The sequence below is a fragment of the Ailuropoda melanoleuca genome, chromosome 4 (genome assembly GCF_002007445.2).
Source record: "Ailuropoda melanoleuca isolate Jingjing chromosome 4, ASM200744v2, whole genome shotgun sequence".
In the NCBI taxonomy this organism is placed as follows: domain Eukaryota; kingdom Metazoa; phylum Chordata; class Mammalia; order Carnivora; family Ursidae; genus Ailuropoda; species Ailuropoda melanoleuca.
Genome location: NC_048221.1, coordinates 17389024 through 17416627, shown reverse-complemented (window position 1 = coordinate 17416627; position 27604 = coordinate 17389024). Strand labels below are relative to the sequence as shown.

Genomic DNA, 27604 nt, shown 5'->3' with positions numbered 1-27604 from the left:
AGCGCTCGGGAGGTGGAGTCCACGGGAACCCCACCTCCCGGAAGCGAAGAAGTCAAGAGGCCAAAGAATGTGCCGTCTGATTGGTTGATGATGATGTCATAGGTACCATCGGAGTGGGCCGGAGGCCTTAGCCAGGAGTTTTCCGTTAGTTCCTAGGAGGAGCCGCGCCCCTTGGTGCGTTCTGGAATCCAGCCCTAAACCCCTCCTCGGTCCCGGGACGCCCGCGCCCTTCACACATGACGCTGCAGGGCGTTGCCGCTGCTGCCTTTGCCGGCACGACCGTAGAAAGCCTCCAGGATGATCTCTCCCGGCCAGCCTGGAAGCCACAGAACCCTCCCCTCAGACAATGAGTCCGCCGTCGGGGGCGGAGCCTCCCATTGTGCCAATAGTTCTCCCTCAACCCCGTGTCGTCTTCTGTGACGTCCATTCCGCCGTGTCTGCCCATTGGCCAGCTCGTACCGATTGGCGCCTGGAGTTGCTCAGCGCTGGGAGAACTATAATGAATCGTGGGAGGAAGGTTGAGCTTCCGCTAGTCCCTTCAAGGGGTTAAGGGACGCGGTCGTGGCGGGCGAGGGGCGGGGATCCGAGGAAGCCGTGGCAGTAGCCCTGTGGCAACTTCGGGCTCCACGTGGCATCCCAGAGCACTCGAGACCTGCGGCCTGGAAGAGGGTGTAGCCTTCAGTGGAGGGGTCCCCAGAGCGGGATACTGCTGGGATCCAGCAAGGCAGAGAAGAGTTCGGTCTCTACTCACGCCTTGGTCGGGTCACCTCCAGTCCCTGCTCTGCAGAGACGCTCCAAAAAGGCAGATGGTCGCGACATGTGTCATGAGTTAAAATTCAATGATCGAACAGTTCAAGCTATTAACTTTGCGTCTGGCGTCCCAGGTCCTCATCCAGTCAACGTCCCTTCCACCCCCAGGATTCCACATGGTAACCATGCCAAGAGTCAGGAGAACGCTCTCTGCACGTCATGGGCACCAAATTTTCAGGCCAAAATCCCGGACAGGTTTCGGAACTAGTGCTCAGGAAGGGGGACAAGACACCTGCAAGCAGAAGAAAGGATGGGAGATGTAGCTGGGACCGCGCCTAAAAGGGGGAAGGCGGGTGAGGGCGGTGGCTCAAAGCAAGGGGGGTGGATCGAGGGGCGGCGAACCTCCTAGCCCTGTTCAGCACCGCGGGCAGCAGTTATGCTTTGCCCTCAACAAAGATGGCGAAAATAGCTTCAGCAGTCATAGTCGGCATGCGCGACGGGCTGTACCACCGGATTTGGGCCTTCGGGGCGGAGGTGGAACGAACCATCGCTGAGGCCGGGAGCCATGTTGGAGCGGCGGGAGGCGGCAGCAGCTTCGGGGATGCTGTGGTGGGGGCGGCAAAAGCCGGAGCCGCACGCCAAAGGGGTTCTGGCCGCGGAGTAGATGGTGCCCAGAGGGCGGAGGCGGCGCGGAGCGACAGGCCGAGAGGCGGGGGACCGGGGCGGCGGCAGGGGCCCGGGAGGGGGCCCGAGCGGCGGGGCGGGCCCAAGGCCCGGACCGAGGCGAGGGGCGGTGGAGGCCGTGTGGGGAGGCGGGGGGTGATGGCGAGGCGGCCGCCGTGGTGGAGTCTCAGGGGGCCAACGACCCCACTACTCCTGCTCCTTCTCCTCCTCTCTTTGTTCCCTCTCAGCCGGGAGGAGCTGGGGGTCGACGGGGGCCAAGGCTGGGACCCAGAAGTAGCTGCCGCTACGGGGCCAGGGGCGCGGACCGGTGGCGGAGCCTTAGCTCTTTGTCCCGAGACGCCCGGGGTCCAGGAGGATGGAGAGCCTGGTCTGGGAGTCAGGGAGCCTGTCTTCGTGGGGCCCCGAGAGGGAAGGCAAAGCGCCCAGAGTGGTCGAGGGCCCCCTGAGCAGGCGGACGCGGGGCTGGGGGCAAAATATGGGGTCCAGGCATTAAACAGCCGCGGGCGAGAAACAGGACAGGGACCAGGATCTCTGTTATGCTGGCGCGCGGAGGTCTCCTCTTGCAGGCAGTCAGGACCCTTGCGAAGAGATAGTCTGTCTCCAGAGGCTCTGTCCCCAGGGGTCCCGAGCCTGGAGACCAACTCGGCCTTCCCTTCTGACCTTCTGGTTCGGCCCCGTGGTTACAAGCTGGTGTCCTCCCAGAGGAATGCTGGGAGAGGCACCCCAAAAAAAGTGGGAACCATGCGCTGCTGCGGGGAATTGTGGGCGCCGAAGCGCAGGGGTCAGGGCGAGAGAACTGAGACATCTCGAGCAGAGAGGACAGCCTCCCATCCGGACTGTACCCCCAGGGCTGCGGGATCTGGCCTTGGGCTGGATTCAGCACCGCGCACAGAGAGGACAGCTCCCGCTCCTGGTTCAGCACCGCTCGAGTCTCGGACAGCTCCCGAGCCGACGCCCGAGCGCATGCGCTCGCGTGGTCTCTTCCGCCGCTTCTTCCTCCCGCAGCGCCCGGGGCCGCGCCCTCCGGGGGTCTTGGCTCAGCCAAGATTCTGGAGAATATCCCCAGCAAGCAGGGTCCGCCGCCGTCGCGCTGCGAACCGCCACCCGCAGTTTCCGCAGTACAACTATCAGGCGCTAGTGCCAGAGAACGAGGTGGCGGGCACCGCGGTGCTACGCGTAGCGGCGCAGGACCCGGACGCAGGCGAGGCCGGACGCCTAGTTTACTCTCTGGCTGCGCTCATGAACAGCCGCTCGCTGGAGCTGTTCAGCATTGACCCACTGAGCGGCCTCATCCGTACAGAGGCTGCTCTGGACCGCGAGAGCATGGAGCGGCACTACCTGCGCGTGACGGCGCAGGACCACGGCTCGCCGCGCCTCTCGGCCACCACCATGGTGGCCGTTACAGTGGCCGACCGCAACGACCACTCGCCGGTGTTCGAGCAGGCGCAATACCGGGAGACACTTCGCGAGAACGTGGAGGAGGGCTACCCCATTCTTCAGTTGCGTGCCACAGACGGCGACGCGCCCCCCAACGCCAATCTGCGTTACCGCTTCGTGGGGCCGCCAGCTGCGCGCGCCGCTGCCTCCGCCGCCTTCGAGATTGATCCGCGGTCTGGCCTCATAAGCACCAGCGGTCGCGTGGACCGCGAACACATGGAAAGCTACGAGCTGGTGGTAGAGGCCAGCGACCAGGGCCAAGAGCCCGGGCCGCGCTCCGCAACTGTGCGTGTGCACATCACCGTGCTGGATGAGAACGACAACGCGCCCCAATTCAGCGAGAAGCGCTACGTGGCGCAGGTACGCGAGGATGTGCGCCCCCACACGGTGGTACTACGCGTCACAGCCACTGACCGGGACAAGGATGCCAACGGACTGGTGCACTACAACATTATCAGCGGCAACAGTCGTGGCCATTTCGCAATTGACAGCCTCACGGGCGAGATCCAGGTGGTGGCACCTCTGGACTTTGAGGCAGAGCGAGAGTATGCCTTGCGCATCCGGGCGCAGGATGCAGGCCGGCCACCACTGTCCAACAACACAGGCCTGGCCAGCATCCAGGTAGTGGACATCAATGACCATACACCTATCTTTGTCAGCACACCCTTCCAGGTCTCTGTACTGGAAAACGCACCCCTGGGCCATTCGGTCATCCACATTCAGGCAGTGGATGCGGACCATGGGGAGAATGCCAGATTGGAGTACTCCCTAACTGGTGTGGCACCTGATATGCCCTTTGTGATAAACAGTGCCACTGGCTGGGTCTCTGTGAGTGGTCCCCTGGACCGTGAGTCTGTGGAGCATTATTTCTTTGGTGTGGAGGCCCGAGACCATGGCATACCCCCACTCTCGGCCTCAGCCAGTGTCACAGTAACTGTGCTAGATGTTAATGACAATCGGCCTGAGTTTACAATGAAGGAGTACCACCTACGGCTGAATGAGGATGCAGCTGTGGGCACCACGGTGGTCAGTGTGACTGCCGTAGATCGCGATGCCAACAGTGCCATCAGCTACCAGATCACAGGCGGCAACACCCGGAATCGCTTTGCCATCAGCACCCAGGGGGGTGTAGGTCTGGTGACACTGGCTCTACCACTGGACTACAAGCAGGAACGCTACTTCAAGCTGGTGCTAACCGCTTCAGACCGTGCCCTTCATGATCACTGCTATGTGCACATCAACATCACAGATGCCAACACTCACCGGCCTGTCTTTCAAAGTGCCCACTACTCCGTGAATGTGAATGAGGATCGGCCAGTGGGTAGCACGGTGGTGGTCATCAGTGCCTCTGATGATGATGTGGGGGAGAATGCTCGTATCACCTATCTCCTGGAGGACAACCTGCCCCAGTTCCGAATTAATGCAGATTCAGGGGCCATTACACTACAGGCTCCACTGGACTATGAGGACCAGGTGACCTACACACTGGCTATCACTGCTCGGGACAACGGCATTCCACAGAAGGCAGACACCACTTATGTGGAGGTGATGGTCAATGATGTGAATGATAACGCTCCACAGTTTGTGGCTTCCCACTACACAGGGTTGGTATCTGAGGATGCCCCACCTTTCACCAGTGTCCTGCAGATCTCAGCCACTGACCGGGACGCTCATGCCAATGGCCGGGTCCAGTACACCTTCCAGAATGGGGAAGATGGGGATGGAGATTTTACCATTGAGCCCACCTCTGGTATTGTCCGCACAGTGAGGCGGCTGGATCGGGAGGCAGTGCCGGTATATGAACTTACTGCCTACGCAGTAGACCGAGGTGTGCCCCCACTGCGAACTCCAGTCAGCATCCAGGTGACGGTGCAGGATGTAAACGACAATGCACCTGTCTTCCCAGCTGAGGAGTTTGAGGTGCGAGTGAAGGAAAACAGCATTGTGGGCTCCGTGGTGGCTCAGATCACTGCAGTAGACCCTGATGAAGGCCCCAATGCCCATATAATGTACCAGATTGTGGAGGGGAACATCCCTGAGCTGTTCCAAATGGACATCTTCTCTGGAGAGTTGACTGCACTCATTGACCTGGACTATGAGGCTCGCCAGGAATATGTGATTGTGGTGCAGGCCACGTCTGCCCCTCTGGTCAGTCGGGCCACTGTGCACGTCCGCCTGGTTGACCAGAACGACAACAGCCCTGTGCTCAACAACTTCCAGATCCTCTTCAACAACTACGTATCCAACCGCTCAGACACCTTCCCCTCAGGTGTTATTGGACGCATCCCAGCTTATGACCCTGATGTCTCTGACCACCTTTTCTACTCTTTTGAGCGGGGCAATGAGCTGCAGCTGCTGGTGGTCAACCAGACCAGTGGGGAGCTTCGACTCAGCCGCAAGCTAGACAACAACCGCCCACTGGTGGCTTCCATGTTGGTGACTGTCACAGGTAAGGGGAGGGGTGGGGATAGGCAAGTGACCCAGTGACCTCAACGTGTCAGGGCCTCAGGGGCTCCACAGGGCATCAAACCAAAGAAGTATTCCCAAGCCTTCCAAGAATCCCTTAAGTGCTGAGTTCCTGCACCTCACAGGGTCTGCCATAGACTTCACAGGTTAGGTTCACATAGTCTCTGCTTAGGGTCTTGGGTAGACTCCACAGAACCCCAAAGATTCTAGGACATCTAGCAGACCCCATAAAGACTGTATGAACTGTCTACTACACTAAAGATAGTGCCCCTACCCCCAAAAGGCTGCAGGTCCTGGGTTAATGTTCTGGAGGTCACAGGAAAAGCCAATATGGGCCAGTCAGCCCACACCACACCCTTGTTCAGATGAAGCATTACTTTGGGTCCAATCTGACCTTCATCTGTACAGGGGAGGTAGGCCAATAGTTTAGTGGTCAAGAACAGCAGCTTACTCTGGCAGCTTCAGACAAAGAGTGGGCCCACATTGGCCTGGCTGCTATCTAAGGGACTGACTGAGTCCCTGCCCTTCCGGAAAATGTCCAGAGGCTCACCTCCCTCTTTCCCACCTCCCAAGCCCCAGACTTCCACAAACACTCCCTCATAGGCAGATGCAGGTGGGAGAGCCTCTTGCAATTCTGCCTACTGCTCCAGAGGTTGGGAGCTAGGCTTCAATTGATGTTCATTCCCCAGTTCTGGAGCGTGGGCTCCTGGCTCTGCCAAAGAAGGAGCAGCCTTCATTTATCCCTAAGTTCACTCAACAACCAATCCTTATTGGCCATTCAATGTGTACTAGAGCCTGGGGACAAGGGATATAAGCACCTCATTCTCATTTTGAGAGGTGGCCACTGAGATCACGGGACCCGGGTCTGGGGTAATGGGCAGCTTTCTGACCCAAGAATGCTGAGGAGAGCGTGGGTGGTCAGGGTCCAAGACCTTCCTGAGGAGAGGGAGCTTGCTGAGCCAGGGTTCTGTGGGGTGGGGCTGGGAAAACAGTTTGCTGACCAGAGATAGGGGATGGGTAATCCTTGATCTAGAACCCCATTTGTTTATTTGAGGGGATGTTTTGCTGGTTATGCAATGCCTGAGGATAGGGGTGGGTTGTCAGGGGCCCTGGCTCCTCTTTAAGTTCTGAGTGAGGGTGTCTTGCTGACCATGATAACCTGGGGGAGGGTAGGTTACTGACCACTTAGGGACCTTCTTGTGTGCTGTTGGATGAATGGCTTACTGACCCATGGGCTGGCTCAGATCTCTGCTGGTGCTGGAGGGAGGGGAGAGGAAGCAGCAACTTTGAACCTTGATGCTGGTGGTCACAAGCCCCAGACCCCCTGTGTCCTGGCAAGGTCAGCCTGCTGACTCAGGTGCTGGGGGTCTAGGTATTCATTGACCCCAGCCCTCTGAGTCTCGGGGAGGGGCAGCCGCTGACTCCAGACTGATCTCTGTCCCTACCCCCCCGCAGATGGGCTGCACAGCGTGACGGCGCAGTGTGTGCTGCGCGTGGTCATCATCACGGAGGAGTTGCTGGCCAACAGCCTGACCGTACGCCTCGAGAACATGTGGCAGGAGCGCTTTCTGTCACCACTGCTGGGCCACTTCCTGGAGGGCGTGGCCGCGGTGCTTGCCACACCCGCCGAGGACGTCTTCATCTTCAACATCCAGAACGACACAGACGTGGGGGGCACCGTGCTCAATGTGAGCTTCTCGGCGTTGGCGCCACGCGGGGCCGGGGCGGGCGCTGCGGGTCCCTGGTTCAGCTCCGAGGAGCTGCAAGAGCAGTTATACGTGCGCCGCGCGGCCCTTGCCGCCCGCTCGCTCCTGGAAGTGCTGCCCTTCGACGACAACGTGTGCCTGCGTGAGCCCTGTGAGAACTACATGAAGTGCGTGTCGGTACTGCGCTTTGACTCGTCCGCGCCCTTCCTGGCCTCGGCCTCCACGCTCTTCCGACCCATCCAGCCCATCGCAGGCCTGCGCTGCCGCTGCCCTCCCGGCTTCACGGGAGACTTCTGCGAGACAGAGCTAGACCTCTGCTACTCCAACCCGTGCCGGAACGGCGGCGCCTGCGCGCGGCGCGAGGGAGGCTACACCTGCGTGTGCCGCCCGCGCTTCACAGGTGGGCAGGCTGCCGGGCTGGGGCGCCTTGGGTAGAGCGTGGGGGCGAGTGAGGGTGCGGCGTCAGTCTTGAGCCTACCGGGGTCGAGTGGGCGCGGTTCGGGCGAGGCGGTAGAGCCCGGCAGTGCAGGAGCATAAGGCCCTGAAGGAAGAGAGAGAGGCCTTGACGGGACTGAGGCTGTGAAGGGGGCGTGGCCGTAGCAGGGGGCGTGCCCTGTGGGCGTGGCCGGGGCCGCGGGAGCGTGGGGGCGGGGCCAGGCTGACAGGTGGCGTGCCCACGGGGAGCTCGCCCTTTCAGAGGGCTGGGAGTCCTTGGAGGGGCGGGCCCCGCTGGAGTCCGCGCGGGCGGTGACCTCCGGCCGCGTTTTGACCATAGGAGAAGACTGCGAGCTGGACACGGAGGCCGGACGCTGCGTCCCCGGCGTCTGCCGCAACGGGGGCACCTGTGCTGACGGGCCCGACGGCGGTTTCCGCTGCCAGTGTCCGGCTGGCGGCGCCTTCGAGGGCCCGCGCTGCGAGGTGGCGGCGCGCTCCTTCCCTCCCAGTTCGTTCGTCATGTTCCGTGGCCTGCGGCAGCGCTTCCACCTCACGCTGTCCCTCTCGTAGGTGCTCGCCCGTTATATCTGAGCGCCTCCACGTCGTCCCTCCATGACCCTACTCCGTCCATGATCCTGACTCCGATTTCCAGCTGACCTACCCTGATGTCCCACAGGACACTGCCCCCTCCCCGGATGCCCCACCTGGGTGTCTCGGAACATCTCTGTCCCTGACGTCCTGCACTGTCCCTGACATCACGGCATCCTTTCTCATCACTTCCTGCCCCATCCGAGCCTGTGCGGGCGCCCCGCGAAACTTCTGTCGAGGGGTGGTGGTTGCCAGGTGTCCTGCTCATGACGCTCCCTGTCCACCCCATCCAGGTTCGCAACGGTGCAGCCAAGTGGGCTGCTCTTCTACAACGGGCGCCTGAACGAGAAGCACGACTTCCTGGCCCTGGAGCTCGTGGCCGGGCAAGTGCGGCTTACATATTCCACGGGTGGGTGCTCCCGTGGATGTGTGTGTGGGCGAGTGTACATGCGTGGGTGAGATGGCTCGGGGGTATAAGCCTCAAGTCCCCTCGGGTTTGCCTCACTGCACCCCTAAATACCTACTTCCATGCCAGACAGACATCAGTGAGGATCTGACCCTCCTACCCATTCTCTGCGGGAAGGTCCATCTCTCCAAGAAGTGTGTGCTTCTCCTATCTGCCCAGAAGTGTGTCCTATCTCCTGTCTCTCCTATCTGTCTCCTTTCTGGCACTCTGGTCGAGCCAGTGTGGTCACCAGTGGATGGGACTGACCTGATGTATCCAGGACCGTATGCTACATTCTGGGAGTAGCTGCATTTTTATGACTGGGGTGGGGAGGGCGAGGCAACTAGGCACCTCCAGACAACCTTCCACATGTATCCTCCCCACAGGTGAGTCCAACACAGTGGTCAGCCCTACAGTTCCAGGGGGCCTGAGTGACGGACAGTGGCACACCGTGCATCTGAGATACTACAACAAGGTGGGCACCACCCTTGGCATGGGAGTGTGAGGGGAGCTGGGAGGCCAGATTCTGCCTCTCAGGGGTCACCCTGGGGGTCCTGTTGAGTGGTATGTCTGGGTCTCTAGCCCCGGACAGATGCCCTGGGGGGTGCTCAGGGCCCCTCCAAGGACAAGGTGGCTGTGCTGAGTGTGGATGACTGCGACGTGGCCGTGGCTCTGCAGTTCGGTGCTGAGATTGGCAACTACTCATGTGCGGCTGCTGGTGTGCAAACAAGCTCCAAGAAGTGAGACCCCAGCCCCTGATCCCCATGCCCTCTGTCTGCCAAAGCCCACCCCAACCTTTCATATATCCCACTCCCCACCCCAGCCTACCAAACTCCCTATCCTTCCCCAAATCACCATTTCCCTCTCCCCATTAGGACACTGAAACCCCACCTCACCCTAGCTCCATCCCTGTATTCTACCCCAGACTCCCCATTCCTGCACATGGTCCCCAGGAACTCAGCCCCTAGGCTGCACTCTCCCTGCTCCTTTTGAATGCCCCACATCCCCACTTGGCGCCCCAGACTCTTCACCAACCACCCAAATGCCTCACTCTTTCATCCTAGCCCTCGACCCCTCTTTCACCTTTCCTCAGACCATCTGTCCATCATGAGCTCTCCTTTGCACGCCCACAACTGAAGTTAGGCCCCAGCTTCTTCCCTAGCCTGACCTTACCCTCCCCCCTAGATCATCTTTACCCTCTGAGTCCTACCCCCGACACACACACTTCCTGTGGCCCTCAGGAGCACCCCTACCCTGGCCCCCATCCCAACAATGATGTGGACCCCTGATCCCCAGGTCCCTGGACCTGACGGGCCCTCTGCTCCTGGGGGGTGTCCCCAACCTCCCCGAGAACTTCCCCGTGTCGCACAAGGAGTTCGTTGGCTGCATGCGGGACCTGTACATTGATGGCCGCCGAGTGGACATGGCAGCCTTTGTTGCGAACAACGGCACCATGGCAGGTAGGCCATGTCCCCATATTAGAGGGGGGCGGTGGAGGGCTACATGGAGTGATTCCAAATCTGACCTCATCTTTGCTTCCTTTGTGGGCAAGCACTGTGCAATAGCCTAGCCTTTAGGGCCCACCTCCTTCCAACTCTACCCTGAGAGAACACAGGGCTGAAATCGTGGCCACTTTTGTCCCCCCGGACCCCTGTGTCCTGTCTAGCACTCGTGCCCCCCGGCCCTCCATGTTCTCACACCCTCCATGTGCCTTCCTCTCCCAGGCTGCCAGGCCAAGCTGCACTTTTGTGACTCGGGCCCCTGTAAGAACAGCGGCTTCTGCTCAGAACGCTGGGGCGGCTTCAGCTGCGACTGCCCTGTGGGCTTCGGTGGCAAAGACTGTAGGCTCAGTGAGTGGGCAGCATGGGGCAAGAGGGGCCTGCAGGGTAAGGTTTGTTCCTGAGGTGGGGCCTGTGATCCTGCTCTTTTTATCCCCTCAGCCATGGCCTACCCCCATCATTTCCATGGCAATGGCACACTCAGCTGGGACTTTGGAAACGACATGGCTGTGTCTGTGCCATGGTACCTGGGGCTGGCATTCCGGACACGGGCGACACAGGGAGTCCTGATGCAATTGCAGGCTGGGCCACACAGCATGCTCCTCTGTCAGGTGTGTCTATCCTCTTGGCCCCTTCCCAGACCCTCAGGTCTCAGCTTCAAATGCCACCAGCAACACTCCTTTGGGGTTGAGCCTGGTCATACCGCATGCTCCTACCAGGTGGACTGACCATACTTGACCTTGCTCGGGATCCTAGCCCTTGACCTTCTTTCCCACCATGATATCCCTTGCAGGCGCAGGGCCCCAGCATGTCTCTTTTGTGCTAGCGGCACCGATCCCAGACCCCTGATCCTGACGTCTGCCCCCTAACTTCACTCTCAGCAACATGACGTCCCTGGGCACAACCCCCTGTGTGCCAGATATAGCCTTGGCCCTGCAGTGCTGATGTCAGAGCCCCCGGACCTCGCATCCTGACACTCCCAGCCCCAGCCCAGCTTGGGGCCCTGACCTCAGGGCTGTGCTTCTCTATCTGCAGCTTGATCGGGGGTTGCTGTCTGTGACAGTGACCAGGGGCTCGGGCCGTGCTGCCCATCTCCTCCTGGACCAGGTGACTGTCAGTGATGGCCGGTGGCACGATCTGCGGCTGGAATTGCAGGAGGAGCCAGGGGGCCGGCGGGGCCACCATGTCCTCATGGTCTCATTGGACTTTAGCCTCTTTCAGGTCTGATCGCTTACTCTGTGGTAGTTCATTCTCAGTCTTCCAACCAGACCCACCTCATTTGACCCCCCCCACAGTCCATTTCCTCTCAATTCTCTCCACTGCACCCCACTCTCCCTGCAGTGCCCTCCTCATACCCTTGCTCTGAGCCCACCCTGCCAGTCAGGCTGCTCCGCTGCCAGGCCTGCTCATGTCAGAGAGGCTCTCCAGACTTCTGGCCTGGTCTTGGGGTATCTCTGCAGCCAGTACATTCCCTAACTCTTGGAAACCCTCTATGGTCCCTGCCCTAATCTCCTCAAAGCCATGAAATTTCAGGGTCTATTTGGGTCCAGGAGAGAGACCCGTCTGGGCCCAGTTCTTGACCGAAATCTTGCTCTTACCCATCCCCCATGCTACAGTGGGTCCTCCGTACTCCGGGGCAGCTCATTCCCAGACCCGTCCCCTGGTCCAGAGAGACAGAGGATGGTCATGCAGGGCTAAGACAAGGTCAAGACTAACTCTGGGGTAGGGCAGGGATCCATCAGGCACCCCCACACCTCCAGTGCTGACTGTCCCCCTCCCCCAGGACACCATGGCAGTGGGGAGTGAACTACAGGGCCTGAAGGTAAAGCGACTCCATGTGGGAGGCCTGCCCCCCAGCAGTGAAGAGGAGGTTCCTCAGGGTCTGGTTGGCTGTATCCAGGTGGGGGTCAGCATGGGAACATGGTATGGGCCGTTAGGGTGAGTGGTCAGAGGTTAGGAGCACCTTGGGGCCTGAAAAGCTGCATTCACATAGGGGTTGGCACAGGGAGGGGATGTGACCCAGAGCCATCAGACAGGGCAGGCCTTTCTGTGCTGTTGGACGTGAGGGTCTAGCTTAGACTATCAAGGGTCATTAGAGATCTGTGTCAGGGACAGCATGATTAGGGGCCCCATGGGGGGGCTGAATTGGGGATATTGGGGTCAGGGTCTGGGTCTTTTGGGGGGCCTGCATGTCAGGGGTCATCAGATCAGGTGGCTGGCTCTGTAGGGACTGAGGTGCTTTGACATGAGTCTCACGCCTTGCTGGCTCTGTCCACAGGGGGTATGGCTTGGCTCCACACCTTCGGGATCCCCAGCCCTGCTTCCGCCCAGCCACCGAGTGAACGTGGAACCTGGTTGTGTCGTGACCAATGCCTGTGCATCTGGACCCTGCCCACCCCACGCTGACTGCCTAGACCTCTGGCAGACCTTTTCTTGCACCTGCTGGCCAGGTGTGACTTGGGGATAGGGCAGAGTGATCTGGGTAGGAACCAGGGACTCCTGGTGAAGACTGGGGGATCTGGAGAGCCTGGAGGAGGCAGGCACTGGAAGAACAGGTGCCTACTTCCTCCCGTGCTCTGTGGCCGGTGTCCTGAGCTTGCTGACCCAACCTGCAGGTTACTATGGCCCAGGGTGTGTGGACGCCTGCCTCTTGAATCCCTGTCAGAACCAGGGGTCATGCCGCCACCTCCCGGGAGCCCCCCATGGCTATACCTGCGATTGTGTGGGTGGCTATTTTGGGCACCACTGTGAGCACAGGTGAGGGACTAGAGGCTGAGATGATGGAAAGACCTGGTCGGGGGCGGGAAGGGTCACCAAGACATGGAGGCATCTCACCTGGCTGTCTCCCTCCAGGATGGACCAACAGTGTCCTCGGGGCTGGTGGGGGAGCCCAAGCTGTGGCCCCTGCAACTGTGATGTTCACAAGGGCTTTGACCCCAACTGTAATAAGACAAATGGGCAGTGTCACTGCAAGGTATGCCTGGCCCCAACCCCTGACCTTTGAACTTTTCTCCAGCTGTGATTTTTGATTCTTATCCAGCTTGCTGATCTCTTCCACCTGACTCAGGCCCTAACCTCTTACCCTGTCCTGTCACCTAACTGCCACCTCTTGTCCTTGACATCTGATCCCTCCCTTACGTTTCATTTGAAGTCCAACCTTTCTTCCGGCCTGTGAGTACTGTTCTCTTGACCATTTGCCCTTGATTCCACTCATTCCCCAGGCCTGAGACCCCGACCTTAAGCCCTGATCTCTGACCTCAGGCCCCTGATCCATTCTCAAATAGGAGTTCCACTACCGACCACGGGGCAGCGACTCATGCCTCCCATGTGACTGCTACCCTGTGGGCTCCACCTCGCGTTCATGCGCACCCCACAGTGGGCAGTGCCCCTGTCGCCCAGGAGCCCTCGGCCGCCAGTGCAACAGCTGTGACAGTCCTTTTGCAGAGGTGACAGCCAGTGGCTGCCGAGGTGAGCAGGCTCCATGCAGTTCCACATAGAGAGGGCTGGTTCTGCACACTGCCACCAAGTCGCCTGGCCTGCGTGGCTCCTTAGATAGGGGCCTCAGGAAGTTTTTCCCGAAGGAGACCACTGACACCTAGGGACCCCCACATTTGCCCCACCTAATTCAATGACTTGTCACAGAATCTGATAGGCCAGCTCCCGTAATAAGGTCAGCAGGGGAGTGGTGGGTGGTGGGTCTGGTGTGGGTGATAGAGGAGCCGTGGGTGTGGCTGTCGTTGGCCCCAGCCTCTGGCCATCTGGTTCAGTGCCTCCTCTCTCCCCAGTGCTCTATGATGCCTGCCCCAAGTCCCTGAGATCTGGTGTGTGGTGGCCCCAGACCAAGTTTGGCATGTTGGCCTCAGTGCCCTGTCCTCGGGGGGCCCTGGGTGAGTACCTTGGGGGGCAGGGGCATCACTGAGGGTGGGAGTAGGCCTGTCCTCTGACTGCTGGAGCTACTTCTTTTCCTGAGTTGGGTGGCCCTGCTCCTGCAAAGAAGTGGGAGTCGGGGAGGGGTCCATGTGGGCTCCTCACTACCTCCTCGGAGCTCTGGGTCCCTCCCCACACCCTCACTGAGCCTCCATCTGTTTCTCTTGGCTTCTGGGCAGGATTGCGGGGTGCAGGTAAGGGGTACGTGTTTGCTCAGGTGTGCTGCCCCCCCCCCACTGCCAGAGCTTTTGCAGACCCTCCTGCTGCCTGAAATCCCTGCAGACCCATCCCTGCTGCCTGAGGTCTCTGAGAGCTACTCTCAGCTGCTTGAAGTCCCTGGAGGCCCCTTTCTACTCTCTGAGGATGCTGGGGGCCCTTTTCTGATGCCTGAGGTCCTCAGAGGCCCCTCCCCACTTCCTGAGATCCCTGCAGACTCCTCCTCGGTTTCCGGGGTCTTCAGGCCTTTCCCTACTGTCTAAGGTCACGAAAGACCCCTCCCCTCTGTTTGAGGACCCTCTAGACTCTTCCCTGCTGCCTGAGGGCCCCTCCCCACTGCCTGAGGTCCCTGCAGAAACCTCCCCGCTGCTTGAGGTCTCCACAGTGGCTGGACAGACATCGTCTGTGTACGCATGCTCACGTGTGTGTCTTTCTGTGCCTGTGCTCGTGTCTGTGAGTCTGTCTTGCAGGGGAGGGGGTTCTGTGTTTAAGTTAGGGTCCCTCTTGCTGGTGGCTATAAGCTCTCTTAAGGCCCAGGTCTATTCTCATTCAACCCCCATCCCAGTCGCACAGACAAGGGAGAGATGGCAGCAGAGCCCACGACTGGGGCAGTTAAAACCAGTGTGAGAACTGCCACCCCACCCTCACTTTGGTCACAATACCCCTGGAAAACCTGGTCTGTGTGCGCATGTCTGTGTGTGCATACACGAGAGCGCATGTGTGTCTGCGTGTTTGTCCTGGTCCACACATCTATGTGTGTGCAGATGTGAGTGTTGGGGTGTGTGTGCTTACCCTGGGCCACGTGTCTGTGAACCTGGCCTGGCCTCTGTGTGTGTGTGGGTGTGTGTGTGTGCGTGTAAGAGAGAGAGAGAGAGCGAGAGCCCTTGTGCTCAGCTTTATGTAACCAGTGGTTCAGAATGACCCACAGACCCCTCAAGAATTAACTGATAGGCAGCTGGGACCTGCCTGGGCCGGGGGCTGGGTGCTGGGGCTGCAGTGTCCAGGGGTCCAGCCACAGATGCTGATTATTCTGGTCTCTGCCTCAGAGCTCCCCGCTGTGTTCAGGGAGGGTGCTGTGCTCCCTCCTCAGTGAAAGTGTCCAGGACCCAGGCCTGATCAGGGGTCATCTGCCCCTAGGTGCTGCTGTGCGGCTGTGTGATGAGGACCAGGGTTGGCTGGAGCCTGACCTCTTCAACTGTACCTCCCCTGCCTTTCGAGAACTCAACCTGCTGGTGAGACTGCCCAGACCTGGCCCTGTACTCAAGACCTGTGCTGGCCTCACCCTGGCCTCGGTTTCCCTAGCCCCGTGCTGGGCCCTAGGCCTCATGCCCCAGCCTTTGACCTCCTGGGCTTTTCCTCGTTGCCCTTTAATCTGGCCAAACCCTTCTTCCTGTGAAGCTTTTGAGAAAGGCTTAAGGGACAAGAGAGCGACCATCCCCATCTTTGTCCTGGCAGCTGGATGGCCTAGAGCTGAATAAGACAGCCCTGGATACCGTGGAGGCCAAGAAGCTGGCTCAGAGGCTGCGGGAGGTGACCGGCCACACTGACCACTACTTTAGCCAAGACGTCCGAGTCACTGCCCGACTGCTGGCCCACCTGCTGGCCTTCGAGAGCCACCAGCAGGGCTTCGGGCTGACAGCCACACAGGACGCCCACTTCAATGAGGTGGGGCTGCACCCTGTGCTCACCGTCCCCTGGACCCCTGCTCAGCCCCCTCCCGACCCTGGGGAATTGAAAGCCCTGGGCTCGCTCTCTTCCCTTGTCCTCTCCAGACCCACCCCCTTGCCTGCTGGGTCTGAGTGCCCAGCCAGATCCTTCAGGCCTGCCCCATCCCCTCACATGTCCTCCCTCACGTGGCTGAGCCCGTTTTCATCTCCCTGCTTCCAGAATCTGCTGTGGGCGGGCTCTGCACTGCTTGCTCCGGAGACTGGAGACCTGTGGGCAGCACTGGGGCAGCGGGCCCCCGGGGGCTCCCCAGGCAGTGCAGGGCTGGTGCAGCATCTGGAAGAGTATGCAGCCACCCTTGCCAGGAATATGGAGCTCACATACCTGAATCCCGTGGGGCTGGTGACACCCAACATCAGTACGTGTGGGTGGCCTGGCAGGGTGGCGGGAAGGGGGCTATGAAGGGGCAAGGACCTGGAGGTCTGAGGGGCTGGGGATATTGATGTCAACATCAGTGGCAGGAGGCTGGGCCACCTCCGTCAGCTCTCTGCAGGGACAGGCTCTGTGTTGGTAGCAATGAACTGATGGGTTGTGGGACGTGGGTACAGGATGAGGAGAGGAGGGTGTGGGGCCTTCAGCATGGGGAGGAGATCCTTGTTGGGTCTCACCCGTCTTCCTCCTGGGCAGTGCTCAGCATTGACCGCATGGAGCACCCCAGTCCCACCCGGGGGACTCGTCGCTACCCTCGTTACCATAGCAACCTTTTCCGGGGCCAGGATGCCTGGGACCCTCACACGCATGTGCTGCTGCCTTCCCAGTCCCCACGGCCATCCCCACCTGAAGGTGAGAGCCCTTGGGTGACCCCTGGCCCAGACAGCATGTCGCCCTCCTGCCAGTTCTCCCCTTGCCAGACCAGCCCCACATCAGACTCCTGCATGAGACCCTCCTATGTCAACCCCCCCACAGCACTCTCCCCTCGCCAGACTCTCTCCCTCACCCCAGATGATGTCTCCCAGGCCTTGATATTCGGGATCCAGCGCTGGGCATGAAGGGGACATGGACTTCTACTCCCCCCATCTCCCAGTTCTGGACCTTCAGGGAGGAGATTCCTGTGCTTGATGCTGCATTGGGTTGGTTCAGAGCTGGGTGTGTGGGTGCTTGGGGTCAAGGGTCACTGACAGTGGTTCCTCTCCCGCCCCTGGCAGTTCTGTCCACAAGCAGCAGCAGCATGGAAAACTCCACCGCCTCAAGTGCGGCTCCTCCTCCAGCCCCTCCGGAGCCTGAGCCGGAACCTGGGATCTCCATTGTCATCCTCCTTGTTTACCGCACCTTGGGGGGGCTGCTCCCTGCCCAGTTCCAGGCCGAGCGCCGGGGCGCCAGGTACCACGGGAGGGCCTGACTTCTAGGCCCCTCACCCCTGAGCTTCCCGCAAGGTTCTACCCAACCTAGCACCCTCTCTGGGTGGGCAAATGAACAGGTTCACCATCGTCCTGAGACCGGTCCTGTGCACAGCCCCAGGGATTCCCTGTGAATCATGTTCTGTGGGGTTGTGCACGGTTGCAGACAGACACAGAGCTATCGGTGGGGGCGGTTGCATAAAGGAGGGGTCCAGGAGCCAGGTACAGACAGGCAAACTGGATGACAGGGACTGGCAAAGACAGGCTGACCAATGGAGGTCAGAGGGGGCTGGCAGGGAGGGCCGTTGGAGGCCAACAGTCTGGAGCTGCTCAGGCCGCAGACTCCAGTGCGTGCAGTAGGTCTGCAGTCCCTCAGCTGCAGAGAACCTGCCATTTGTGCAGAACCATGGCAGCCCAGCTAGGCATTGGACTCAGGGTCCTGAAGCAGCCCAGAAATAGCGTCCACTCCAGGGCATCCCGGACTCTCGGTCAACCATGCCAATGGCAGGAAGACCGCGAGGTAGGTAGTCAGAGCTTGGGGAGGTCAGCGGTGTCCGAGCCCAGGTGGGTGTCTCCTCAGGCTCCCCCAGAACCCTGTTATGAACTCCCCGGTGGTCAGTGTGGCTGTGTTCCACCGACGCAACTTCCTAAGGGGCGTCCTGGCGTCCCCGATCAGCCTGGAGTTCCGCCTGCTACAGACAGCCAATCGGAGCAAGGCCATCTGCGTGCAGTGGGACCCACCTGGCCCGTGAGGACCTCCACTCTGGAAACCCTTGGTCCCCTGTTGGCCCCTGGAGCGCCCCGCCTGCCCCTGGGGCCCCCATCAATGTCCCCGTGCACCCAGGCCCCTGAGGAATGCTGCTCCCAAGCTTCAGCCCCCCCACCCCCCCAGCCCTACTGTCTGTCACAAGCCCCCCACCTGGCCACGGGGCAGCGCCCCGAGGGGATGGTAGGTCTAACTGCCCTGTGGCTGCAGGGCGGACCAGCACGGCATGTGGACAGCACGGGACTGCGAGCTGGTGCACAGGAACGGGTCTCACGCCCGATGTCGCTGCAGCCGGACAGGCACCTTTGGGGTCCTTATGGATGCCTCCCCCCGTGAGGTGGGACTGTGTTCAGAGTCCTGAGGATGCGGGCAGGCCCAAGGGCAGGGGTGCCCAACACCCCAGCGACCGTCCCTGTCCCCACAGCGGCTGGAGGGTGACCTGGAGCTGCTGGCGGTGTTCACGCACGTGGTCATGGCGGTGTCTGTGGCTGCGCTGCTTCTGACCTCAGCGGTCCTGCTGAGCCTGCGCAGCCTCAAGTCCAACATGCGTGGGATCCATGCCAATGTGGCGGCTGCCCTGGGCGTGGCAGAGCTCTTCTTCCTGCTGGGAATCCACAGGACCCACAACCAGGTGCAGGGTCAGGGCCACGGGACCTGTGTCTTCGTGACCTCGCCTGGCCTGGGAGGTCCTGGAGCCAAAGCTCAGGGTCAGAGGTCAGGGAGGCCCCGCTGGGGGCCTGGGTTCGGGGCAGGATGCCAGGGTAAGGTGCTGCGGTTCAGGGGTCAGAGGCGGGGTGAGGCGGGAGCAGTGCTGACGCCCCCTACCCCTGCCTCCAGCTGGTGTGCACCGTGGTCGCCATCCTCCTGCACTACTTCTTCCTCAGCACCTTCGCGTGGCTCCTGGTGCAGGGCCTGCACCTCTACCGCATGCAGGTGGAGCCGCGCAACGTGGACCGTGGCGCTATGCGCTTCTACCACGCCCTGGGCTGGGGCGTCCCTGCTGTGCTGCTGGGTGAGGGCTCTGCCCCCTAGCCCGTCCAGGCCCGTGACCCCTGGTTTCCGGCCCGACCCTTGCCCCTGCTCCCCCCCATCATCACCCTAACCTCAGTCCCCCGTGCCCTGGGCTCAGGGAGGAGCCTGCGCTGCCCTCCCCCGCAGCTTCTCCCCGTGCATGAGTGGGGTAGCTGTTCTAGAACATACCCCTGCGGGCCTTCCTCTCCTCCCCTATAGGCCTTGCCGTCGGCCTGGATCCCGAGGGCTATGGGAACCCTGACTTCTGCTGGATCTCCATCCACGAGCCCCTCATCTGGAGCTTCGCAGGCCCTGTCGTCCTGGTCGTCGTGGTGAGTGTTCTGTGCTCGAGGCCACCCGTGCGCACTGTGGCAGGTGTTGGGGTGTGGCCCACAGCAGGTGTGGTGGTGTCCGTGGAGGGGTCCAGGGGGCAGTCCACAGTCTTTGCAGGAGGTCAAGTTCTGTCTTCCACTCCCCTGGCACAGAGATGGGAGGCATCAGGTCAGACACTCGGCTCCCTCTTCTCCCTCTTGGGAACCTCCTTCTCCATTTCTCAGTCCCTCTCTGGTTCCCTACCTGGGACTTCCTCGGTGTCTGAGGGCCTCTCTGTTTCTGATCTCCGGACTGTGTGCGTGTGCACCCGTGCACATGTGTGTTTCTCCCTGGTTCTGCCTCTCTCTGTGTGCCTCGGTCTCTCTCTGTCCCTGTCTCTCTCTTTCTCTCACTGGCTCTGTCTCTCTCTGCCCTGCCCCTGCTCCGCATGTCTGGCTGCGGGTCCAGATGAACGGGACCATGCTTCTCCTTGCTGCCCGCACATCCTGCTCCATGGGGCAGAGGGAGGCCAAGAAGACCTCCGTGCTGTGAGTTGGCCGGTGGGGGAAGGTGGGGGTTCTTAGAACAGCAGTCCTCTCCTGGGCAGGCTGGGCTCCAGATTCTGGGTACGGGGATGCAATCCTACCTGCCCTGGCCTGTGGTCCTTCTCTGGCGCCTCCATCACCCTCTGGCCCCACATGTGCTTCTGCCCCGTGGTCTCTGCAGAGGTTCCCATGATCTGGGTGGCTCACTTTGCCCCCTACCCCCTGTGTCGCCCCCGTCTTCCACGTTTTTCTCACAGCACCCCCCCGCCTGCATGTTTTCCCCACGTCCCCTGCTGGCTCCCTAAGTACCCTCCTGATTCATTTGGTGACCTCCCATCTCCCCCCGTGTTCTCCTGAGACCTCCATGTTCCTGTGTGATTTCCTGTCCTTCCACGTCCCCTGTGTGTCCCACACACGAGCCCTGCATGATGCTTGTGTGTCCCCTGTGTCCCCATGTGTCCCGCAGCAGGAGCCTTCGCAGCTGCTTTCTGCTGCTTCTCCTGGTCAGTGCCTCCTGGCTCTTCGGCCTCCTGGCGGTCAACCACAGCGTTCTGGCCTTCCACTACCTCCACGCCGCGCTCTGCGGCCTCCAGGTAACTGGCACCCCGCCCCGCCCGGGGCCAGGTGGGGGTTCGGCAGGGCAGCCCCAGCCCTGGACAGGCCCTGGAGCCCAGGTTTCAGGCTGACTTCTGCTGGGTGACTGATGACGGGCAGGCTGCTCATCCTGGGTTGACCTTCCCCAGCACTGTGGCTCCTGGCCACTTGCTGGTCCACCGACTTAGTGACTTGTGCCCCTCTGACTCCTCACTGCTTCTGAGACTCTCCCTGACTCCCTTCCTGGGTCGACCCTGGGCTCCTCACTCCCTCACGCTAACTTGCAACGACTGATCCCCCTTGCTGACCCGCAGTGACTTCTCCCAGCCCTGACTCAGCCCCTGGTGGCCCTCCTCTGACCTGTGACTCATTTCTGATCTCTCATTGACTTTCACTAACCCCTCATTGACCCCACACTGGTCCTTGCTGGCACAGGGCCTGGCAGTGCTGCTGCTCTTCTGTGTCCTGAATGCAGATGCTCGGGCGGCCTGGACGCCGGCCTGTCTGGGCAGGAAGGCGGCGCCCGAGGAAGCGAGGCCGGCGCCTGGCACGGTGAGGGGCTCTCGGGGCTGGGGATTCAGGGTGGGGGCCTCTGCAGAGCCAGCTCACACTCCTGTCTGCGTCCACCTCCTGCAGGGGCACGGGGCCTACAACAACACGGCCCTCTTTGAAGAGAGTGGCCTCATCCGCATCACCCTGGGTGCCTCCACTGTCTCCTCAGTGAGCAGTGCCCGCTCCGGCCGGACCCAGGACCAAGACAGCCAGCGGGGCCGCGGCTGCCTCAGGTGAGCAGAGCGACCTTCTTGGGAGGGGCAAATATAGCTCGGACCAGTCCCACTTGACCAGAGGTTGGCATTAGTGGTCCCGGGATGGTGGCTCTGCCTATCTTGGCACCTGGGCCCAGACGTCTCTTGCCACACACCTGGGGGTGCCTTCAGAGCCATTCCACAGCAGTTGGCCTGTGTGCTCACAGACACCCCAGCCTCCAAAACACCCCATCTCATCCTTCTTTGATGGTGGGGGGGGCCACTCCTGCATTTCCAGGGACAATGTCCTGGTTCGACATGGCTCAGCTGCTGACCACACTGACCACAGCCTCCAGGCTCACACTGGCCCCACTGACCTGGACGTGGCCATGTTCCATCGAGATGCTGGTGGAGGTAGGGGCCTGGGCTGGGGGTGGGGGGAGGTAGAGGATCTCTTCCCCCATTTCTCTTTCTTGAGAACAGCAGCTGACTGTGGTGGGGTGAGCTCCCCCCAGGTCACTGCTCTTGGAGGCACCAGGTTCTCCTGCCAAGTCCCAGCCATTCTGCACCGACCCCCACTCTAGGCTCTACCTAGGTCCCCAGGCCCAGCTCCCCGCTGTAGCCGCTCCAAGACCCTCAGCTCCAGGCTCTTTGCTGACCCCCAATTTCCTTGCCCCCCCCCACCCTGAGCCACTGATGTGCCCTCCCTCTTCTGACCTTCCCAACTCCAGCCGCAGACTCTGACTCCGACAGTGACCTGTCTTTGGAGGAGGAGAGAAGTCTGTCCATCCCATCCTCAGAAAGTGAGGACAATGGCCGGACCCGGGGGCGTTTCCAGCGTCCACTCTGCCGCGCAGCCCAGAGTGAGAGGCTCCTGACTCACCCCAAAGGTGAGGGGATACTCTGACCCCCTGGGTGACCAAGAGACACCCCCTATTCCACTTGGGTGTGACCCAGGGACACTGATATCCCCTGAGGATTCCTGGGACTGACCTATTGGGCATGTGGGGTCATCACCATGCGTCCACACACCTCTTCCCATCCAGCCTCCTAGCAGTTCTGCTGGCTAGAGGCCCAGCAACAGCCTGGACAACAAGGTCAAAGTCAGGGTGACAGGTCATTCCTCCAGCCCCTTTGCTTCCCTGAGGGTTACGGTTCAGCCTGGTTGGTTCTTCCAGGGTTCTTCTTGACCTCTCAGCCACCAAGCACCCCCCGCCCCTAGTATCTCTCTGCCTCCAGAGGGGCAGGCTCACCGGTAATCCTCTCCATGGTTCCATCGATTTCTGAGAGACACCGCTTATTCCTACCTCTGCTCAGTCAGAACAGCCAGAGTTTCAGGAGTCATTAGGGTCAGGCTTGGGGCAGTGGGGGCAGTCACCGAGTCTGGATCACAGGGCTCGCGAAACAATGGGGCCAACTCGGAGGCTCCTGTCACCTGCTCTGGCTCCACAGATGTGGACGGCAATGACCTCCTGTCCTACTGGCCAGCCCTGGGGGAATGCGAGGCCACTCCCTGTGTTCTGCAGACCTGGGGCTCCGAAAGGCGCCTGGGGCTGGACACCAGCAAGGACGCAGCCAACAACAACCAGCCAGACCTGGCCCTGACCAGTGGAGATGAAACCTCTCTGGGCCCGGCCCAGCGCCAGAGGAAAGGTATGATCCCTGACTTTGGCCTCCACTTCAGGGACCCCAGGGACTGCTTTTACCGCAACCCAGGGGATTCCTGCCTCTTTGACCCTGGCCTGCATTGCCAGGTCCTGGGGGCTGTCGCTCCTCTGATCTCAAGGTGCAGGGGGTGGGGGTTGCCCCTACTCCTGCATAATGGGGAGAAACCCTGCCCTGACCAAGGATTACTGCCTCCCCACTCTGAGCCCTGTCCTGCTGCCTCTGTGGAGTCCCGAGGGGCTGCCTCTGCCCCTCCCCAAGGGGCTTCTGCCCCCAGCCCCGTGTTAGAAGGATCGCAGGGCAGCTGTATCCCTAGACCCAGGGAGTGTCTGCCCCTGTCCCCCCACACATACCCTTGCTCCCATGTGTTCCTCACACAGGCATCCTAAAGAACCGATTGCAGTACCCACTGGTGCCACAGAGCCGCGGTGCCCCCGAGTTGTCCTGGTGCCGCGCAGCCACCTTGGGCCACCGTGCTGTGCCAGCTGCCTCCTATGGTCGCATCTATGCTGGAGGGGCCACAGGCAGCCTCTCGCAGCCAGCCAGCCGCTACTCCTCTCGAGAACAGCTGGACCTGCTCCTCCGGCGGCAGCTGAGCCGTGAGCGACTGGAGGAGGCCCCTGCCCCTATTCTTCATCCCTTGAGTCGGCCAGGTTCCCAGGAACGCCTGGACGCTGCGCCAGGCCGCCTGGAGCCCAGGGATCGGGGCAGTACCCTCCCACGGAGGCAGCCACCCAGGGACTACCCTGGTGCCAGGGCCGGCCGCTTCGGGTCACGAGATGCTCTGGACCTGGGGGCACCCTGCGAGTGGTTGAGCACACTGCCCCTGCCCCACAGTGCCCGGGACCTTGACCCACAGCCCCCGCCTCTGCCCCTGTCTCCCCAGCGGCAACTCTCAAGGGACCCCCTCTTGCCATCTCGGCCCCTGGATTCGCTGTCCAGGAGATCAAACTCAGGGGAGCAGCTGGACCATGTGCCTAGCCGGCACCCCTCGCGAGAAGGCCTCGGGCCGCCCCCACAGCTGCTCAGAGTTAGGGAGGACCCAGCCAGTGGCCCTAGTCATGGCCCCTCCACAGAGCAGCTGGACATTCTTTCTTCCATCCTGGCCTCCTTCAACTCCTCAGCTCTCTCCTCCTCTGTGCAGTCCTCAAGCACGCCCTCGGGCCCTCACACCACGGCCACGCCTTCTGCCACAGCCTCTGCGCTTGGGCCCTCCACACCACGCTCTGCCACGTCCCACAGCATCTCGGAGCTGTCTCCAGATTCAGAGTAAGCAGGGTGTGGCCACGTGCCCAGACCCTCATCAGCTTAAGGCGCTCTGTGTTTTGCCGCAGAATGGGGTGTGGGTTGGCAGTGTGGGCTACCTCAGGCTCAGCACAGCTGGGGGGCCATAGGCAGGCAATGGGTGTGATTAGCAGGGACTTGCCGGGTGTCTGCTCGGTGCCAGCCACACTCCCCTGCACCTCCCAGGCTAGGGAAGAGAGATAAGTGCCTTCCAAAGGGCTTGAGCTAGTGGAGGGGACAACAGTAGGAGCCAAGGCCTAGAAGGAGGGGGTAACATGGTACAGAAAGGGGCAAGGGGGAGACGAGGAATCATGGCTTGGGAGCCTTTGCTTAGGAGCTGGTAAGGGGTAAGGAGGGGCCAGAAGTAGTGCCAGGATATGGGCATCTCATATGTCAGGCTGAAGAGCTGACTTTGAAAGTAAATCATTTACCCACTTATTTATTTAGGCAATGTTAAGTTCCTCACGCCTGCAGGCACTGCGAGGTGGCGCACGCAGGAACTGAGTTGGGACCTGGTGCGTCTCAGGGACCTGTGGGCCATCTGTAGTGTAGGGAGCAGCAGACATACCTGGGAAGCAGCTGGATACAGGAGTCAGAGAGGGAGTGGGGAGGAACCAGGGGTTGCCAGGCTTTGGAAGCCAAGACAAGAGTTGAGTTTCAAAAAGGAGGACTAGCTAGGTCAGGCTTTGTGGAGGTCTGCAGGGTGAAAGGAGGCTTTGGGGGGAAGGGACCCCAGGAGTGGGGCAGGAGACCGATAGCACCAAAGCAGAGTCAGAGGAAGAGAAAGGAAGGAAGGAGCAGGGAACTTCGGGCCTTGTGCCGGACTCTGGAAGGGTGCTGGATGCAGGGCTGAGGAAGGGCTATGAGTATTGCCTGGGCCCAACTGCAGTCCAGCCTTGGGGTCTGGCTGGTGGGGTGGGGGAGGGGTCCTGGGGGACTGCGCAGGGGTTCGGGCTCTGGAGTCACACTCCACCTCCCGAGGTCTCTGTTTCCAAAGCTGTAAAATGGATCTGTAGTAAACTGGGACGTGGAGATTTTTTTGAGACAAAATCTGTCAAGTGCTAACGTGTCTGTACGTAGTAGGTGCTCTCTGAGTGCCTAGAGAGAAGACAGGTGACCAAGGCGCCTTGCTGATGAGTGCAGAAGGGGCGAAGGGCTCTGAGAACCCTGGAATGGGTGTAAGGGGCTGGGGACTGAGAGGAAAAGGTGATGGGGTTGGGGGGGTGGCGGGGGCCCCGGCTGCGGGGGAGCCGAGAGCCGCTTGACTGAATTCTCTCAGCAACCACCTCTGACCACGGCATTCAACTCTGCAGAGTTCCCAGAAGCGAGGGGCACTCCTGAGGGCTGGACGCCCAGACTAGGAACGGCTGAGGGCCATGGAGGATTTGAGCTAAGAGAAGAGACTCCAGGCATCGGGGGCTGATCCCAAGGCAGCCTCCCGCCCACCCCCCAGCTCTCCTGTGGGTGCGGTGCTGAGGCTCCTCGCTCTGTCTGTGAGCATGCGAGCATGTGCATAACAGGTGCAGGGCAAGGGAACTGAAAGGAGGACTTTTATATGTTTTGTACCTTTGTAACCAGAGAGATATGCTTATGTTATTTTTCAGCTTTTCTGTCTCCCGGGGTTCTGAGGCTGGGCTGGGAGGGGAAGGGGACAGAGGGTAAGAGGTGCCGTGTTTGGCCCCGTTTGGGTCCCTGGCACACCATATGCTCTCTCCTCTCATCTTCCTGGGGTGGATTCAGAGAGGAGGGGCAACTAGCCCTCACCCATTGATCTGACTATTGTTAGGGCCCAAAGTACAGAATTGATCTTTGCTCTTTCTCGAATGCCCCAAGGGCCAAACTTCAGGGACTGGGGGTTGGTCTTGGAAACAGGGGTCCTCTGACCTCCTCACGGGGCTTGCTCGTGCTGCCCCTCCCCGTGGATGTGTGTGTTTCATATGTGGAGTCCCTGCCACTTACTGCCTTATGACCTAGGACTGATACTGCGGGGCGCTGGTAGAGCCGCACGGTCAAGTTTACAGAGCAAGGCTTTCCTTTCGCCCATGCGGAGGGGCTCAGGCCTCTATTCAGACATTCCTGCAGACGGTGGACTAGGGGGGCATTTGCCAGCCCATTGTCTGTGGTGCCATTTCAGCCCCTGACACTGCCCTGCCCTAGAATTTCTTCCTCAGGGTAGGGGGAGGCAGGGGGAGCAAGGGGGAGCAGAAATAAGAGAGTTAAAGACACGGAATGTAGGTGCCACTGCCTCCCATGTTTACAGGACCCTCCCTGGCCCTAGGCACCTGGGCTGCGGTAACTAGTTCCACCCTACTTTATTCCCTTCTAAAGGGAAAAATGACTGTTTGGACCCTGTTCACAAAACTCTCTTACATTGCTTTGTCTGACATCCAGAACTGGGAACTTTTAGATTTTGTTACTTTGTTTACAGGTCAAGATTTAAAACATTTTAAAACTTTGTTTACAACTTAAAACTTTGAACTTTTACACTTTGTTTACAGTGGAAAATGTGGTTTCCCTCCCCCCCTCTGTTTACAAGTGAAAGATTGAGAAGGTGGGAGAGGGGCCTGAGGACCTTGGACCTGGCCATCTTGAGGGGTTTCTAGCTGCTAGCTCTCCCAGGCCAAAGGTCAGCCCTGAGTCCCCCCTGTTGAACAGCAGACCCAGAAGGCCTCCAGAGCAGGCATCCTCTTACAGCTGGGAACAATGTTTGCATAGGGTGGTAGGGGGTCTGTGTAGACACCCCCCTTCCCCACACATACTCTTGGGAGGCAGTTTCCAAGGAGATTAAAAGTTCTACTTTGCTGACTGGTGCCAAATCCTGCCAGCCAGGACTCCAGCTCTCCTTACCCAGAATGACCCCAGCCCTTGAAGGGTTGAGGGGCCCGCTGTGGGGAGAGGGGGCTGTCCTTGCTATGTCCTAGGTTCTATAGATGCCCCTCTCTGGGGGTCCCCTGCTCCAGCCCAGTGGCCCCTTTCCCTGTCTGTGTAAATTGTTCCGTGAAGCCGCGCTCTGTTTTGGGAATAAACTTCTATAGAAAATGGTTATTGCCTCTTTCTGTTTGGGGGTGGGAATGGGGTGGGTAGGGTAGGAGAGTGACTATGAATGATTCAGACCAGGCTGACCTTTGGGAGAAATCTGAGCGCTGCCCCCCCCCCAATATTCAGCTATTTTTAGCCCATTTCATCTGACATTTGGACAAGGTTCCCATCTCTTTCACCCTGAGTTCTGGCCTGGTGCCTTGTGATCCCAGCGTGAAGTATGAGCATGGGTGCTGGGAGTAAGGCGCCCGGGAAAGCCCCTCTCTCCTCAAGGTGTCAGCACGATGATTTGGTCTTCAGGGCCTGCAATTCTAACCTGGCATTTGCCCCGGCCAGGGCTCCAACCAACCCTAGGAACTGCCCTTGTCAACCCTTCAGCCCATTAACAGTACTGACCCCCACTAGCCTCTCGGACTTGCAGCTGGCC

General features: G+C 60.4%; 1 protein-coding gene across 8 annotated transcripts; it reads left to right on the top strand.

Annotated features, from left to right (window-relative positions):
* Positions 1-325: 325 nt before the first annotated feature.
* On the top strand, positions 326-27179 carry CELSR3 (cadherin EGF LAG seven-pass G-type receptor 3). Of its 8 annotated transcripts, XM_034658275.1 has the most exons (37): positions 326-5320; positions 6793-7443; positions 7819-8044; positions 8360-8475; positions 8898-8986; positions 9094-9251; positions 9808-9971; positions 10236-10361; positions 10452-10621; positions 11046-11231; positions 11794-11910; positions 12289-12460; positions 12626-12767; positions 12864-12984; positions 13295-13478; positions 13796-13897; positions 14117-14131; positions 15291-15385; positions 15609-15818; positions 16041-16236; positions 16506-16661; positions 17024-17198; positions 17796-17963; positions 18192-18318; positions 18406-18612; positions 18819-18993; positions 19212-19324; positions 19773-19852; positions 20316-20442; positions 20879-20995; positions 21080-21228; positions 21488-21603; positions 21921-22079; positions 22642-22842; positions 23235-23453; positions 23999-24123; positions 25452-27179. In XM_034658275.1, the coding sequence occupies exons 1-37, from the start codon at positions 1207-1209 to the stop codon at positions 25497-25499; spliced, it is 9816 nt and encodes a 3271-aa protein (XP_034514166.1). In that variant the 5' UTR covers positions 326-1206; the 3' UTR covers positions 25500-27179. The 8 variants fall into 8 exon arrangements, 7 of the variants coding, with proteins under 7 accessions (XP_034514166.1, XP_034514161.1, XP_034514160.1 ...); XM_034658270.1 differs by having other exon boundaries at positions 20319-20442; positions 23235-24123; XM_034658269.1 differs by having other exon boundaries at positions 23235-24123.
* The last annotated feature ends 425 nt before the right edge of the window (positions 27180-27604 follow it).